The sequence below is a fragment of the Trachurus trachurus genome, assembly GCF_905171665.1.
Source record: "Trachurus trachurus genome assembly, chromosome: 17".
Classification (NCBI taxonomy): domain Eukaryota; kingdom Metazoa; phylum Chordata; class Actinopteri; order Carangiformes; family Carangidae; genus Trachurus; species Trachurus trachurus.
The window spans coordinates 14,287,009-14,304,754 of record NC_139900.1 but is presented as its reverse complement, the minus strand read 5'-3'; the positions used below and the strand labels follow the sequence as shown (position 1 = coordinate 14,304,754).

General features: G+C 40.8%; 2 protein-coding genes across 2 annotated transcripts in view; both read left to right on the top strand.

Moving 5' to 3' along the window:
- The window catches only part of colec12 (collectin sub-family member 12), a 29,052-nt gene extending 23,938 nt beyond the window's left edge, over positions 1 to 5,114 (top strand). The window contains exons 4-10 of the mRNA XM_083991663.1: positions 127 to 213; positions 301 to 1,344; positions 2,125 to 2,679; positions 2,813 to 2,955; positions 3,069 to 3,178; positions 3,295 to 3,437; positions 4,127 to 5,114. Coding sequence (XP_083847789.1) covers positions 127 to 213; positions 301 to 1,344; positions 2,125 to 2,679; positions 2,813 to 2,955; positions 3,069 to 3,178; positions 3,295 to 3,437; positions 4,127 to 4,146 — 2,102 coding nt within the window. The 3' untranslated portion in view covers positions 4,147 to 5,114. The remainder of the gene's footprint in view (positions 1 to 126; positions 214 to 300; positions 1,345 to 2,124; positions 2,680 to 2,812; positions 2,956 to 3,068; positions 3,179 to 3,294; positions 3,438 to 4,126) is intronic.
- Positions 5,115 to 6,363: 1,249 nt separating this feature from the next.
- On the top strand, positions 6,364 to 17,577 carry stam (signal transducing adaptor molecule (SH3 domain and ITAM motif) 1). The gene is made up of 14 exons (XM_083991531.1): positions 6,364 to 6,700; positions 9,431 to 9,515; positions 9,742 to 9,817; positions 9,964 to 10,059; positions 10,157 to 10,303; positions 11,115 to 11,205; positions 11,398 to 11,593; positions 11,712 to 11,806; positions 12,817 to 12,905; positions 13,216 to 13,303; positions 13,433 to 13,487; positions 13,616 to 13,769; positions 14,031 to 14,152; positions 14,403 to 17,577. The coding sequence occupies exons 1-14, from the start codon at positions 6,661 to 6,663 to the stop codon at positions 14,617 to 14,619; spliced, it is 1,551 nt and encodes a 516-aa protein (XP_083847657.1). The 5' UTR covers positions 6,364 to 6,660; the 3' UTR covers positions 14,620 to 17,577.
- The last annotated feature ends 169 nt before the right edge of the window (positions 17,578 to 17,746 follow it).

The window sequence follows — 17,746 nt, the reverse complement described above, 5'->3', positions numbered from 1 at the left end:
AGTTCCCCTCACCAAATGGCATCATGACATTGTATGTTTAACTTGGCTCATTGCTTTTTCACAAGTTTATGTACTTTTTGTTTCTATTTACATTACACTGTCTTACACAGTTTCCTCTTTTGTCAGTCGTGCAGAGAATGGATAATGTCACAGAGGGCATGCAGAATTACGGAGGCAAGATCAATGCTGTGGAGACAGATTTAAAGAAACTAGGTAAGTCTCTATAACACAAGATTAGATATAATAAAATATGGACTGTTTTATTTATTACATTTATGTTTTTATGTGTAACACTTTCAGATGATCAGGCAGGAAAGAAGTCAGTCAACGCCACAAGTGAAATCAAGACGTTCAAGTCCGATCTGGAGGCATTACAGAACCAACTGAATGACATTGCTCTCAGGTCAACCAGGAACAGAGAGGTCTTAGATGATCTTCAGATCACTGGAGATGACATGCAAAATGGCCACGTGTCCCTGCAGAGTTTTCTAGAGGGCAATGCTGCCTCACTGCGGGGGCTCAACCAGTCCTTGACCTCCTACAGTGGCATGATTGACAACCTCCAGACGGACACTGCACGGCTCCAGTCAGAGATACAGGGCCAGGCCAAAGTGCAGAGCCAGACTCAGGTTGGTGTCAGCGCGCTAAACATCACACAGTCCCAGCAGCGCAATCTGCTCACCACGCTGCAGAAGACAGTGGAAGACGCGGGCCAGGCGGTGCAGAAAATTAAGAATGATTACCAGGGTCTGCAGCAGACAGCCAGGCAGAACCGGGCTGACACAGAGTGGCTCAAGGAAAAGGTCCAGAATCTCCAGGTTTTGGCAGCAAACAACTCGGCTCTGGCTCGGTCCAATGGAGAAGCTCTTGACGACTTGGGGGCTCAGCTCAGCACGCTAGCTAGTCAAATCCAGAACATCTCAACCGTCACTGAGGGACACGACCAAAGCATGCGTGAGCTGATGGACCACCAGCGAGACCACGATAACATCACCTCATCTAAATTTGATGAGATAGAGGCACGATTAGACAGACATGAGAATGACATGGACCGTGTGACTGGAAACGTGAGCTTTGCCACGCAGCTCCTTGGCGCCATCAGCTCTGACCTGAACGGCCTGCGGTCCTGTGCTGAGACGGTGATGCAGCATTCAGACATGTTAGTCGGGCTGAACATCAGCGTGACAGATGCCCAGGCGGAGAACAAAGAGCTGCGTGCCCAGCAGGATGATCTGGCAGCCAGGTTGGACAAAGAGGTCAACAACCTGTCCATGGTGATGGAGGAGATGAAGGTGGTGGACAGCAAACACTCGCAGCTCATCACCAACTTCACCATCCTGCAGGGTAAGAACTCAAGGTCTACACTACGTGGTGTTCATCCTGAAAGAAGCAAAAATCCCCCACTAATCTGTTGTTATTATTTTATTTATTTTATTGTAATGTTTACTTATAACAGGGACAATACAACATTGCCACAGAAAATGGAAAATGCAATGCGTACAAGACATCTAGCTTCAGCTAATTTGCAGTCTTTGTCCTTGGTCAGGCTTTGAAATAGGACAAAATATACACTGAATACAATAAATACAGTGGATAATACAGCGAATAGGTAACATGAATAAATAAACACAGTTGTAAAATTCAGATTAAACAATTACACAAGTTGAATTTAACATTAAACATTAATAAAGTGTTGTATTGACAATGACTTGAGAGAAGTTAATGTTCACATTTCTGCTGCTGCTTAAGCCAACATTTAAAGCAGAAGTAAGCGGAATATTTGTGTTAATATAAGTTATATCTTCCGACAGCAATCACTTACATAGAGTGTTTGGTCAGAAACACGGGTCTGTCAGTCACTCTGCTCTGCTGTAAGCCCTGCCGAGGAGAAAACTTCTTGTATACTTCCTTGTATCCTACAAGCTTTATCCAATGAGGAGAGAGAACGGCATGTGTGCAGCCAAGGGATGCGCGTGAATGTGGTGACGTAGGGATGAGGACCAATAGATCCATGACTATGACTACTGTTAGCCAAAACGACTGGATGGCTTACTTCTGCTTTAACTTTAACACTAAACCTCTTTATTTCTGTTTGGGATTTAATTTCTGATGGTTATATTTCAGGTCCACCGGGTCCAAGGGGCCCCCGGGGTGACAGGGGTCCTCAGGGACCAGTGGGCCAGTCGGGACAGAAGGGTGATAAAGGAGACAAAGGGATGCTGGGATTGGTGGGACCCAAAGGAGAGAAAGGTGCTGCTGGACCACCAGGCGCAACAGGTCCAAAGGGTGCACCCGGTGCTCGGGGAGTTCCCGGGGCCAAAGGATCCAGAGGGTCCGGAGGTCGACCTGGAAACCCCGGTGATAAAGGCGACCCTGGCGCTCCGGGACTTCCTGGTAGGGATGGGCCACCGGGAATGCTGGGACCACAAGGGCCACAGGGACCCAGAGGAGCAGGCGGGCCTGCAGGGCTCGACGGGCCTCGTGGTCCCGTTGGACCCATCGGCCCCCCGGGTCCTCCAGGGCTACCGGGGCTACCTGCTCCTCCTATATTCGTAAAGCCACTTCAGCCCACTCAGGCCCCTGAACCTCCCAAACCACCTGTGCCTCCCAAGACAGCAGAGGAACCAGGGACCGTTTCTCGGCAGGTCCAGCCCTCCGTCGCCCCGACCGCAGCGCCTGGTGGGTAAAAAGATTGCAAGATTGAAAACTGATATGTTGCTCATCATAAATAATATATCTTGACACTTTTTCGGTGAAAATTGGCTTCTTCAGTGAATTGACTTTCTGACTTTTTGGCCATTAACTGTTCCAGGTTGCCCAAATGAGTTCAGAAAGTTTGGAGACAGCTGCTATTACCTCTCGTCTGGGTCTCAGAGACTCAACTTTGATGAGGCGAAGCTATTTTGTTCCAACGTGTCATCTCATATGCTCATTATCAATGACAACGAGGAACAGGTGAATAAAATCGGACCCAGACGTTATCTTTATCGTCACTGACTGAGAAAAACACACACTTTTTTTTCTGAACTAAACATCCTGTGAAATAACCATTGCTGTTCTGTCCATAGCAATTTGTGAGAAATGCAATCGCTGGGAGGGGTTATTTCTGGCTGGGCCTGACTGATAGGGAAGAGGAAAATGTCTGGAAGTGGGTGGATGGCACCTTACCTGTGTTCAAGTGGGTTCAATTTCTTTATTATGTTCACAACAACACGCTTCTGTGAATGTAACTAGCAAGCACTCTTTTTATGACGTCTCATCTTTCACATGTTATTGTTGTGTTGTGGCAATCAGGAAGTGGAAACCCGGTCAACCCGATAACTGGACCCATGGTCATGAACAGGGCGAGGACTGCGCTGGTCTGATCCATAATGCCAATTGGAATGATTTCTACTGCACTGACCGCATCGGTTTCATCTGTGAACGTGCCTCTGACTGTCAGTACCATCTATATATCACATCTCTTTTTTGAATTTTGAAAGCTCCGGTTTATATGGACGAAACAGTTTCTTAGTTTGTCTCGTCTGTGCAAATTCTCATTTGTCCAGGTCATGGCAAATGAATCAAGGCAACTGGACTTAGTTTTTGGTTTGAAGACGTTTCGCCCCTTATCCAAGAGGCTTCATCAGTTCGTGTAGACTAGACTGGCTAGTCAGACTAGCGAAACGTCTTCAAGACAAAAACTGAGTCCAGTTGACTTGATTCAATTGCCTAGAGATTAGTTTGTCTCCCAATATCTTCAGACTTTCACACCCAGTCTGTGACACTTGTTGTCTTCAGCAAATGTTACTCAAATAGGACTCAACAGTGCATGGATTGGGGACTATTTTCTGCAACTTATTAATGCATGTCTGGTGCTCTCATTAGTACTCGTAAGCTATATGGTAAATGGGATTGGCTGCAGCAATAGCAGCAAAACATGGTCAGCTCAAAGACCACTTACTCACTTGTTCTGGAGCTTTTAGTTGTATTACACAGTCCTCAGTTGCCATGGACGTGTAGATACTGTATTGTTGTTTTTGGGCCAAAATTACCATATTTACAGTAGTTGTGTTTCTAGAACTGTAGATTAATCAACATGTTAAAATCAATTTTATGTGATACATGTCTGTTCTTCTCTTTGCAGTAACACTTCCAGTTTTATAGCATCCATCTAAGACAGTATGAGCTGTCTTTGGAGGAGAGGTCTAGCGCCTGAAGTTGAGGTTGAAGATGCGAGGACAATGAAGGACATGAGGAGGCGCTCTAGATGAATAGAGGCCTCGGATAAAGCCAGCCCAGATCAGCTTCACCGAGACTTGGACTGATCTTTGTCTTAATGGCACTTTACAACACAGTAAGGTGCAGAAGACAGAACAAGCACAGAGCCAGCCCACTATGGTATTGATTTCGTATTGGTACTGAAGGAAATATGCGAATGTCGTCATTTATTTAGGCTATACTGAGTCAAGATTTGGTACAGCCACTGTTGTACAGGTGTATCTGTAAATAATGGTTGGGATTGATTTTCATATCATTTTTTTTCTCAACTGCCTTATCAATCCTTAGACTCACAAAAGAATCTATATCAAAGGATAATGTTGTTAATAGAGTAGAACTATTTTTATACTGTCAAATACATCACAGATTGAGAACTGTGCTCTGAAATAAGCTCCCACAAAAATGGTGAATATCCACTCACCATCAGCAAACGACTGCAAACTCTGATAATAAATTGAGATAAACCTAGTTTAAATTTCATCTTTCTGCAAACTGAAATATCAGTGTCACTTTTGTGATAATGGATGTTCTGTGTGAGCAGCGCTGCTGTTTTATGAAGAATATTTTTTTAGACTTTAGACTGCCATTATGAGTTTTATACAGTATGAGGCATTCATTAACAATATGTAAATGTTTTGTAATGTAGCCATTATACAATGATTTATTCATTATGCCAAATACAATATGTGAAATATGTTACATGCTTATTATTTGCATAATCAGTTGTTATTGTTATATGATTGACTTCTGCAAATTCATATTATGTTTAAGAACTGAGTAGCAGTTTGTAATCTGGCTCAAGGCTTATTATTAGGCCTTAATTAAATTACCAAGTTCCTATGGATCAGGCCAGGACACTTATCACAATAAAATGGGAAATAAACTGTTTGTGGAGTCAATGATTTCATGTCATAAACACTACATGCAGTTGTTTATTCAACAAGAAAGAAGAAAGAGCACTTCACCCCAGGGGGCACTGCTGGGGTGTGATCTCTGTCAACATGGGAATCACCTGTGCCCTCAGAGGTCGCCATGGTGACTGTGTTTATGTGTGTGTCAGATTGTGCTTCCCAGAGACTTCAGATGAATGGGGGAGAAATATCAGTGGAATAGTTGATAAACTGCAGAGAAATCAGAGGACTTCCTAATTCATGAATTGTTCTGGGGTGATCTCAGCCAATATGGGGATTAAACTGATGACCTTCAGATCAATAATCACTTTTGTAGCTACAGACAGCCAATCAGAGCAGGAGCCCTATGTGGCACTAATCAGAAGGAACATTAGGCTATATAAAACATGTAATTTTAAAATTATACATTAAATATAACTACTCACAGCATGCTATACAGGTAGCCTACATCTTAATAAATTTGAATATCATGGAAAAGTCAATTTCCAGTTGTTCAAGTGAAATAGCATATAGATGGACATACTTTTTCAGAAGGTTAGCATTTCCGTATTAAAAATGCATTTTTTTAATTATTTTTTTTAAATAATTGGTCTTTTGTAATATTCAATATTTTTTTGAGGCTACTGAATTTTAGGTAGGCCTTTTCATTAAATGAGTGAGCCATAATCATTACAATTAAAAGCAATTCAATTAAGAAAGACATGAAATGTTTTATTCTGTGTGTAATGGATCTGTGTAATGTTTTAGTTTCAGTTTTTTTAATTGAATTATTGACATAAATAAACTTTTCCATGATATTCTAACTTACTGAGGTGCACTTGTGGGTAGGTAGCCTATATGATGACATATTACAGACTGATACCATAGACTGATACTCACATATCCATGCAGGGGATGGGAATATTCATTGTGATATATCCCCTTATAGAGGACATATGGAAACATCACTGTAGGGGCTACACAGAAGTGGATTCTTAATTGTCATAAACAGAATAAAGGTTTCACAGATTAAAAAAAAAAAAGAGTTAGTCTTCAGTTTCTCTTTGATGATCTATAATCTAGTCCAGATTTGACCAGTTTTCCTGTTTCCTGTTCTGACCCGGTCCAGATGAGGGGGAAAGCAGAGAAACACCCACCCCAACTTTTTTTTTTTCGGTCTCAGCGATGAGATAACGTCACATGATCTCCATCACCTGACGATGACATGTTATTTTTTTTCGGCAAGGGCAATTTGCAGCTGATGGTTCACTTTTATCTCTGCTGTACAGTTAATTAACAAGGCGTGAGTGATAATTTACAGCCGATGGTGTAATTTAACACACTACGCTTGAAGCTGAAGGAGTGACTGACTGTGACTGTGTGGGGAGTCAGACATCCATTCATGAAGCTGCTGTCGTTACTATGCGTTTTTATTACTGTATGAAATAAAGCAGAGGGACAAAGAAATAACAGGAGAAAGGCGGAATCTGTTGTTGTCGACACACCAGCAATGCCTCTCTTCGCGACGAACCCATTTGACCAAGATGTTGGTGAGTAAATCAACAACTGGGGGGCTAATATTTATTATCTGTAGCAGGCTAGCTATGGTAGCTTTGTTGTTTGTGTACAGCCTCCTCACTTAGCCCCAGGATACACACTGTTGTTGGTGTTACATGGCTGCCTTTGTAGTGTATTTTTTTAAATCATTATTCTTAGGATATGTGAACTAATACTGTTGCTGTGACTGTGTTTTTCCCGTGTTTGTTGTGATTAGCTCGTGGCTAGCCAGTGAGCTCAGTTGGCTAGCAACAGCAGCTAGCAGCAGTTAGCATCCTCAATCCCTGATAAAAAACGTTCACAAAGTTAAATATTTGACAAGATGAGCCTTAAAGCCATTTGTGTGTTTGTTTTTATATTATTTTTCAAGGCTTATTTAAGTAATTGTTATCTTCTGTCGAGTCTAATTGGCGTGTTGTGCCCGCAGATGTTGTTGTCATCAGCTAATTGAAGCTAGTTAGCTGGCTCGCTAACCATCAGCCTCCTCATCAGGACCTCACTGTTGTGTCCCATTGTTTGTTGACTTATCACAGTAATGATAAGCCTGACATCTCACAGACATTTGGGAAGTGAAAGAGGATGCGGGCTGGTGTGTGAAAAACCAAACAACTACGATGTGTTTCCCTTCCTCTCTTTGTTCTGGGTCGAGTGGTTAACCACTTCATTAGCATGTTACAGAGACACGGGGGTGGGCAAAGTACACACAAACACCTCGCTGCACATTGATACAGCCCTCAAAGGGGCTAAATGCTAATTTGCTAAAGCTTATAATTGGTGTGTTTAGTCTGTCTGGTGTTATTTCAGCGTTAATGGTCATTTTCTGTTTAGTTATGTGTTTGATAAATATACCACACCTGTATTTTGGTGTTTGCAATCTGATATTGCAACGTCTATATGAATATTTATGCAGGAAATATTGAGCATAACAACCTTGCCCTGCTTATTGATTTACAGCATTGTTAATATTGGTCTGATACACCCAGTTATTGAATGAATGGCTACAGTGGTTTTGATCCTATGGGAAGTTTACATCTTCAACTACTACACATGTATTGGTAGGGAGTGCTAGGTAGTTTTCAGGTTTTTACATTTAAAAATATTTTAAGCGCATCAAACACCACACATTTTTGCAGTTTTTCTCAATTGCTAAGACACATTTCAAACCTTCCATCCTTTTCAAATACATTCAGATCAGATCATAAAGCTGTAGAACTAGTTTTCATTGCTCACAGGAAAATGCATTGTGCAAAGCAAAACAAAAATCCTGTTTAGCACTTTTAGTAAAAAATAAAAATATAGGGGTGTAGTAGGTCGAGCAGACATCCCATATGTAGAGGCTACAGTCCTCACTGCAGTCGCCCCCAGTTCGAAAATAAAAAATAAAAAATATATAAACAAGAATCACATTTCAACTACAAAAGTGCATACAGTATCCACTGTGCAATTATTCATCTAAGCCTCCTCAGCTGGCTCATGCCTCTGCCTCTCAGGTTGTTTCTATCCATAGTGAAACTTCAACAAACAGAGCTCCCTGAACTGGCTTATATTCTTCACAAGTGTGATCAGTTTTGAGTTGCTGTGTTAAAGTTTAGACACTTGTGTGCTTTCATTGAGTTTCATTTTTGCTACCTGTGCTTACCATTATGCAACACAAGTGCATCACAGTGCAAAATGTGTTTTAGTGGGTGAGAATTTGTTTGCAAGTTGTGTCTAACTAGGTGAAAAGTGCTTAAGGTTCTGCCAAAAGGGTGACCAATTCAATAAATGGATTCAGGGCACTGAGCATTTGGTTCAGACAATAGGGTTTAGTGTTTTAGCAATTTAGAAAAACTGTAAAGATGACTCCAGTGGTTTAGTGTAAAATGTTTCAGTTTTCATGATGTTCTGTAATGCTTTTTTTTTTAATCACCAAAAAGAGTCCTATTGAGACACATTCATTTAAATAGGAGTTTGAGGAACAACAAAGCCCAATATTGTGTAATGGGTCACTTAAAAGCAGCTCAAAGCTGAAAACGGATTTGTGGACAACACTTTGGAAAGACTGGACCCCTGGACTGGGAGGTGCTGGACTAAATAAATCAGCTGTCAGCTTTACCTTGAAAAAGCTTGAACATGAATGTGTCATTATTAATGTCAGACAGAATCATGTATCAGTCAAAGGAAGCATTTTCCTGCAGAACAAATAGCCTATATTTTACATTTTTGTGATGCTAATATCACTGTTTTCAAGAAGAACTTTAAATGCAGGACTTTGACTTGTGTGAGACTGTTGTATTAAGGATCTGATTATTAACTGTGCATTGATGAAAAGAAACTCTCACCACTGTGGAATTAGATTATTTTTACCTCGACACAAGTGACACTCAAATAAACTAAATCAATACCTCAGACAACAATATGAGCTTCATTAGACTGACATTTACTGGAGTACTATTGAATTATAAGGGGCCTCTATTATTTTGTCATTCCTTTGTATCTCTATTTCATTTATTCTCATTTGTAAGGATGCATAATAACGCTGTTGTTTGCACAGGTACAACAAAGGTCGTCTGTGTACCAAAATATGATACACAGGAACTTGTTGCAACCACTTTTTGTTTCAAGAAGATTTATTATTTCTGATCTTAAGAGGCTCATTCCTCTTCTTCTCTTTTTCTCCGTTTCCAAATATGTGCTTTTAAAATCCTGAAGTTCTGTCCTCCTTCTGTTTTTTTTCCCTGCAGAGAAAGCGACCAGTGAGATGAACACAGCTGAGGACTGGGGCCTCATTCTGGACATATGTGATAAGATAGGACAGTCGCGCACTGGGTGAGTTAACAGTCTGCTGCCCTCGAACACATCTATCAGCTTTTCTTTAGGATTTCTTCATTCCTTCAAAATGCAATGACCATGTTAGGAGGTTGAACTCAGGGACACAAGGAGAAACTGAAGATAAATATTCATACTTGGGGTAAAAAAAATGTCTACAGCGACATTGGTCTGTGGCCAAGCAATTAATTTCCCCAAACCTTTGATTTCCACCCTTGTGTTGCAGGCCTAAAGAATGTCTCCGCTCTATAATGAGAAGAGTGAACCACAAGGATCCTCATGTGGCCATGCAGGCACTAACTGTAAGCAGACCGGAAACAAGCAGCCATGTTTGGTGTAAATGTGATTGTTCAGTTAATGGAGGCGTCTTGTTGCATCTTAGTATTTGCTACACGTTTGTCGCCTGTTGTCACGAATATATCCTGTACCCTTGTCTCTGTCCTTGCAGCTCCTTGGTGCTTGTGTCTCAAACTGTGGGAAGATATTTCACTTGGAGGTTTGCTCCAGAGAGTTTGCCAGTGAAGTCAGTAATGTCTTAAACAAGGTACGTTGTCATTCTCGGATTAACCTGTGATTACCTGAAATTAAGCCATGCAACACACTTGTTCCCATAACATGCTTTTTTTTTTATGTGTCTCCAGGGTCATCCCAAAGTCTGTGAGAAGCTGAAAGCCCTCATGGTGGAGTGGGCAGAGGACTTCCGCAACGATCCACAGCTCAGCCTGATCTCAGCCATGATCAAGAATCTACGTGAGCAGGGCGTGACCTTCCCTGCGGTGGGATCCCAGGTACAGTATACAGTACCTGCAGACTGTCTGTTGTACATTTCAATCTGTGTTTGTTGCTACCAGGTGGACTGGCGGTAAAGACGAGAGAGATATTGAGACTCGGTTAATGAGTAGTGGGTCAGTTGTGGCTCAGGAGGAAGACTGTGGCTTGTAGCATAAAGTGATTTAAGTGGTTGATAAGACTAGAAAAGTGCTGCCCATTTACCATTAGGGATGGGTACCTTTCACATTTGAATCAATACGGTACAGATACTCTGTTTCCTGTTCTTTTTGTGTGTATGTGTGGTAATTAAAGTTGTTTGGTCTATAAAAAAAAAGTCAAAATCCTGAATTTTAAATATTTATTTCCTTCCTTTAAGAGTATTTTATGTTTTAAGGAGGGGAAATTATTTTCGAATAATGGAATAGTCATTCAATGAAAAAAAAATTGAATAGTTCATGAGACTATCTTGTCTGAAAAAATGTAAATGTTCCCCTTTTACTATGGCAGAAGGAAAAACATGGAGAGTCTCCTACAGCTATCACAAAGTTTTGTGTGAAACTCTGTAGGCTAAATAAAAAACGAATGAAACTGAGGCACAGCGCAAATTCTACGAGGTGCCGACTTTGATGTGCTTTCATTACGTGACGAGGACTTTATTGAACGGTACAGCTGTGATGAGAAGCGGTGCCATTACAATATTTTCCGGTACCGATTCTCATAACAGTCTGTTACATTTTTAAATGACTGATGGCTGTTTTTCAGGCAGTGATTTAAAACGACGGGCTGTAAAGTATATGATGTTTTTTTTTGTTTTGTTTTTTTCCACAGGCTGCAGAGCAGGCAAAAGCCAGCCCTGCTTTAGTGGCAAAGGATCCATCCACCTCAACAAACAAAAAAGAAGAAGAAGACTTGGCCAAAGGTAAGTAGGCTCCTAGCTGCTTATCAGAAGAATGGACAAGTGAAACATGCACGCTGACACCTTCATGTCTTTACTGGCGTTGCATCACAGCTCGCACTGGATTGATGGACTGCAGCTGTTCAGTAAGGGTTAAAAGCTTTTGAGGGTAAAAAAAAATGCAGACGCACCATTCCGTCTCTTTTTTGTTTGCAGCTATCGAGCTGTCACTGAAGGAGCAACGTCAGCAGCCACAGACGTCCCTGTCGAGCCTGTACCCGAGCACCTCCACCCTGCTCTCCTCACACAAGTCGGACGGCAGGAAGGTCCGCGCCATCTATGACTTCGAGGCTGCAGAGGACAATGAGCTCACCTTCAAGTCGGGAGAGATCATCACTATCCTGGACGATAGGTGAACCTTTACACATGCAGACAAAATACGAGCACAGCAAAGACGGATTTAGCAAATACCGAAAGGGTTAAATCCAGGTTGAAAAAATGGTTTTGTTGTTTGTGTTTGTTTTGTGCAGTGACCCCAACTGGTGGAAAGGGGAAACATACCAAGGAGTGGGGCTGTTCCCCTCTAACTTTGTCACTGCTGACCTCACTGCAGAGCCTGAGATGAGTGAGTGTAAACACACACACACACGCACACACATACACGGAGTGAATACATCGCTTATCCATTTATGTCATTGCTAGTACTTCATATCCCATTTAGTCCATTAGCAGTATTGCTTTATTGATCCCAGAGGGGAAAATACTTTCATCACTTACACACCGCTGGTGAAACAATACTAAGAACAAAGTGCAATTACAAAGACAAAGCAATCGAGTTATTGTTGTCATAAACACAATATGATACATGGGTTATAACACACACTTCACACAAACCCTGCCTGTACTTCTGGGAAGCCATACAAGAATTGTTCTGATAGCTTTTAGACATACTTCCTCTTATTTAAGAGCTTTATGCAGCTTGTACCATTTCAGATAATGATGCAACAAATTTGATTGTCAGGCATATTGAATCTGTAAATCTGAATGTGCCATTCAAATGCTGCTTTGTTATGGGCATTTACTTGTAAAGTCATGCATGCTCCTTTTTTTTGTTCAATTCAGCTCATTCATTCAAGTCTTTACTGTGTTCATTCACAGTAGATTGTGCTGTGAGCCACAGACATGTTTAGCCCAGGGCGTAAACCTCTAGTCTATACTGTCTCCTCTCTGCTGGGAGTCATGCGTCTTCATTACAAACAGATGTTTGATGCTTTGCCACACTTTTCTTATTATCGCTTGCTCCTTCTACAGCTTCTATTGCTTCATCATATTCTTTTGCTTCTGTAAATGTGTATTCCCTTAAAGCGCTCACACTGCATGCACCAATGCATTCTGCTGTCTGGCTTTCTTCCTCCTCCCAGACAACATGTTTTCTGTTTTTATCATCGAGTAGTTTTTACATGTCAAGAAAATTCCCACTAGCTTATATCAGATTTACTGTCATCTGATATCTGAACTAGTGTTAGTAACGGACGATCGACCCACCGCATCCTGACTTCTTGCGCATGTTTTTCTGATTGGTACTGTTGCGTTGTTTTTCTGGTGCCACCTCCACTGTTGCTTGGACACGTGCAGTGAAGACAGAGAAGAAGACAGTACAGTTCAGTGAGGACATCCAGGTGGAGACCATAGAGCCCGAACAGGAGCCTGTATATATAGACGAGGTGAGTTCCCTCCAGTGTGCACTAACTCGGCCTCATTGAAAATGTCACTGTTATATCAATAAAGTTGTATCAACAAAGAGTTTTGTGTCAACATGCAACATTTCATGTGTCACCCTCTCAAAAATGAGTCACAACAAAGTCGGAACAATGGCTTTACAGAGACAATGTTTTCTATTTAGAGATATTAATTAGTGAACCAATTCCCCCCCCTTTCCCTCTCTCTCTTCCTTTAAACTTTGATGTAGTTTTGTTGAAAATTAGCTCATTACAGCTCCTGGAAGAGTCTCACTACAGAAACTTTATTTTTCAGGACAAAATGGACCAGCTACTGCAGATGATCCAGAGTGCAGATCCCACAGACAACCAGTCAGACAGTGTTGAGCTACTACAGCTTGAAGGTGACATTCATTTGTTATTGTAAATTGATTTAGTTTACTTTTTTTTTTTTTAATCAATGTCGTTTTTTTTGTAAAGGTTAATAATGATGATAATAACAAATATTGATTTTATTTATTTTTTGGGATCAGGTGCCTGTAATCAAATGGGACCTCTCATTGACCAGAAGTTGGAGGATATTGACAGGTGCAGAAATTACAATAGATGCAACCTCTTAATTGATGTGCAAGGATAAAATAAAATATCTACATATTATGTAGCCTCATTACAGAAATCAAATAGTTTGTGTGTATTTTCTTGGTTTCTATGATCAGGAAGCACTCGGAGCTGTCAGAGCTGAACGTGAAGGTGATGGAAGCTCTGTCTTTGTACGCAAAGCTGATGAATGAAGATCCGGTCTACGCCATGTACGCCAAGCTGCAGAGCCAACAGTACTACATGCAGCAGCCTGCCAATGCAGCACAACAGGTATTGTCAGCTTGTTATTGTGACACTGTGACCCGTTTGTGTCTGGGCTGCACAGCAGAAAAGATTTGAGCCCCACACATTAGGTACTTCATTTTACAGTGTATCTGAAATGCCATCAATGTATTATCTGTTTATCTCAGTATGAAATGCAGATACAACGATCTATCTATATATATATATATATATATATATATATATATATATATATGTGTATGTATTTATATAACTCAGTAGGAGCTTTGTGCATGTTTCTGACCACAGGTCTACCCTGGCCAGCCTGCATCAGGTTCATATGCGATGAGCGGTACTGCAGTGCAGGGATATACTGTTCCCATGGAGCAGCTCCCAGCTGGAGCCCCCATACCTGGCCAGCCAGCTCCCAGGTGAGTTCACACACGTCTTGGTGTCCTGGTACACTAAAGTATAAAGAACAGAAATCTAAATTAGGTCGAACCAAGCATGCAAATGAAGCTACAGGTTAATTCCCCTTAGTGTCACCGACCTTCATCGATGACCGGCCTGTAATTGTTAGTTTAAGCCCCGGACGTTACGCTGCAGTTTTTAATGATTATACATTAATGACTCCATCTTGCTGTAGCGTTGTAAGTCATGTTGCTTCACTCTCCTCCACAGTGACGTTCATATGTACATGGGCCAGCCGCCAGTCTACACTGCAGCTCCAGGCAGCATGGCCCCAGCAGACGTTCAGTCCTACCAGAACCCAGCCCCCGGCCCCGCCCCAGGCACGACTCCCACAGGCATGACACAGACTCCAAACTACAACACTCACTCTGGCCCGAGCATAGCACCTTCCGCAGATGCCCACTACTCAGAGAAAGCCTTGCTATAGGGCCCCCCCTTCCTCTTGGCTCACTGTTATCCCCATGCAACACACACATGCACCAAACCTGATCAAATAGTGGTCTTGGATAATTTCTTTTATTCTATTTCATGACTTGTTTTATCACAAAACATCAGATGGATGGAAAAATACAATTAGACTAACCTTGACATGCGTCATGTTATGTTATCTGGCAAATACACACGTAGTAATTCTACAGTTACACTTCTCACTTCAGGTTCAAGAAGTGATCATAAATTGAAGAGCCCGTTCTTTTAGGATTAGTTCGCGTTTTCGCTTTTCTTGATCATGTGTTGACGTGATTTTTACGTGTGCAGAAATGTAGTTTTTAGTTGCACTTTCATCTGCAGTTGCACTTAGTAGATTTCGGTCATTACTCAAGCCTGATCACTTCTTAAACTAGATCTAATATAGCAGTTTATGCATTGTCCATTTTTATCAACAAGACCTGAGTTTCCTGGAAAGAAAAACATAATTTTGTAATAGTTTTAAAGAAAATGTATTGAGTTCTGTTAGTATTTTTTTCAACTGATAAAATCCAGAGGAACATCTTTGAAATAAAAAGTCTATTTTAACTTAAATAAAACAAAATGTTTATTCTTCATACTGTATATGGTATGCTGAAATGTTTGCGAGCTTGTCAACCAATTACACATTATTGCTCCACTTCTTTAGGTTACTCTAGCAACTAATTTGAATGAATCACATGCACCCATTTTTTACAGTAGTTTTATCAGTGCTTTTCTTTCCAAGAAACTTTCTAAGAAATGATTCAGAAATGACAGGCTTGTTAAATGGAGCATAATCAAATTGCTTTTAGATAACTAGTGTAACTGTAAACATTTCACCTAACAACATGTTACATATGCAATTACTATTTGATCAAGTGTGAAAAACACACGGGCATTTTTTTTTTTACTTTGTCCCCAACACTCACACTGGAGCAACACAAACACAATACTCTTAACACACTACAGGCAGGTGTACAGTTGTTGACGTATACTCCAATACAGCTCTCGTTGCACACACACCTCCGGCCGCACGTGATAATTTACCTTTGCTCACACACTAACATTGAGATAGATCCAAGCGCAACAGCCTTTTCACTCACTTTAGGCATCTGCAGTGCTAATCACGTCACAGAAAAGCGATGTTGACTTAGATTTTACCTTTCTTTTTTTTATATATATATATAAATATCAGAAAACGGACGTTTAGCAGCGCTGAAAACGTTAGGCTACTACATTCTGTATATGTTGTCAACTTTTAGAAGTACTGAAAACTGAAGCCACTTTGTTTTAATGGAGGGAAAAGAAACAAGAGCAATTCAAGCATGCACATGACTCTTGTGTATATACTGTACTGAACTAGTAGCGAAGCCACATGATGACCTCATGATGGGTGGGATGAATGTTAACACAGCTCCAGGTGTTTTTCGGTGAAGCCTTAAAGGTGAACTCTGCAGTCATGTTGAAATTAAAAGGTGTAAAAGCCAAAGAGAACAAAGTGGGGCAAAAAAATAAATAAATAAATAACTCACGCCTGGAGAAAAAAAAAAAACACAGGATAAGATTTTCTGTTTCTTTAAATGACTCCTCTCTTCAAACTGCAGAGTTTGCCTTTTTCAATTCGAGCAGTTCTTCATCCTCGTGGGGGGATGTAAGACCAGCTCCGTCTCCATTCAGGAGCTGTACTAACAGACTGGTACCACAGACTTGGCTACTCAAGGGGTGAATTCTCTGAACTGCCCCCAGTGTCTTTAAAGCATCTCTTTAGTCAGTGTTGAAAAATGAATACAATGTTTTGTTTGTTTTTGTAGTACACTTTAATTTATGTTTTGATTATTGTTAAGCTATTTTAAATGAAGAAGCAGTGCAGGATGTATGTATTCAGAGAAAAGCGGAGTATGTGATATTCTGCCTAACGTAGTTGTATATTTAAATGGCTGACATACGAACATGGACGTTTCTCTCTGTGTTTGATACATGCTTGTTGTACTGTAGGGTCAAATGGTAATGTGAAAACTGATCAAACCTCCCTCCCTCCCCACACACACATACACACATACCCCTTCCATATGCATTTCAAAGTTGTCCTTTTCTCAGAGCTCTCTAACACTAAAACAGACTCTACCTGAAGCAGGACTGAAATCAGGCTTCGCTAACTGTCAGGATTTGTAAACATCTCTTTACCAAAGTCTCCATGAGTCACAGCGCCACCCTGAGGGCGAAAGATCAACTCGCGCCTTCTTACAACTAATTTCTTTGGCCTTCATTTTCACAAAAACTGGGGCATAAAAAGCTGATTAAATATTGAACGATGGTAAATGAAGGAATCACGAAACAGTTTTTTTTATAAGTGTTTAACCACATGCTCTGATTGCAGAGTCGCAAATTTGTTTTATTTAAATTTCTCTCAATAACTCTCTGTTTTCAAATGCACTGCTTCTTGTCGTCCCTCTGCAACCTCTAAGAAAATGAAACAACCCCCAACTTAAGCTCGGTATCTGGGACTTTTACAAGAGGCCGTTTTATTCTCTAGAAGTTGATTTTTTTTTTCTAGCACTAATATAGTTGATTCAAATGTAAGGAATCCCTTTTTCTGCTGCCTTCAACTAAACGCTAGAGAGAAATAGTGTTAATGAGTTGGATCAAAGAGGGCCGAAAATATCAATTAGCTGCTATTCTGGGACCACGAGACCAGGTGCCGGTTAGTCATCACACGTCATCCATGTTACATCCAAATGTAACATCCTGTTGCACCACAGTGTTGGACTGCAGCCCCGGTGTAACTTTATTGTACAGGATTGAGATGCTGCCTGTTTTTAAGTTTTAAACCAACATTATTGTAAAAGGTTCTGTCTAAACTTGTACCCTGCTGTTTGTATGTATTCTTTTAACCATACTTATTAATTGATATTCACAATAAAACCAGGCCAAATGTACAGAATAACATATGGGCTCGTTGTTGTCTTTGGAATACATACATTTTTAGCTGTGAAATGTGTTTTCAAGGTAAATTTCAGACAGTGAGCTGTTATTTTTTCATGGATATTAAGTTATCAAGTGAATATTATTTGTCATGCTGTTTTAGCAGATAGTCAAAAACAAAACTT

What these genes read in the sequence shown, in the direction of transcription:
- stam (XM_083991531.1), top strand. Translation starts at nt 6,661, where the DNA reads ATGCCTCTCTTCGCGACGAACCCATTTGACCAAGATGTTG. An exon ending in TCAGTAATGTCTTAAACAAG is followed by an intron (nt 10,060 to 10,156) that starts GTACGTTGTCAT and finishes ATGTGTCTCCAG; the next exon opens with GGTCATCCCAAAGTCTGTGA. An exon ending in CCTGGCCAGCCAGCTCCCAG is followed by an intron (nt 14,153 to 14,402) that starts GTGAGTTCACAC and finishes TCTCCTCCACAG; the next exon opens with TGACGTTCATATGTACATGG.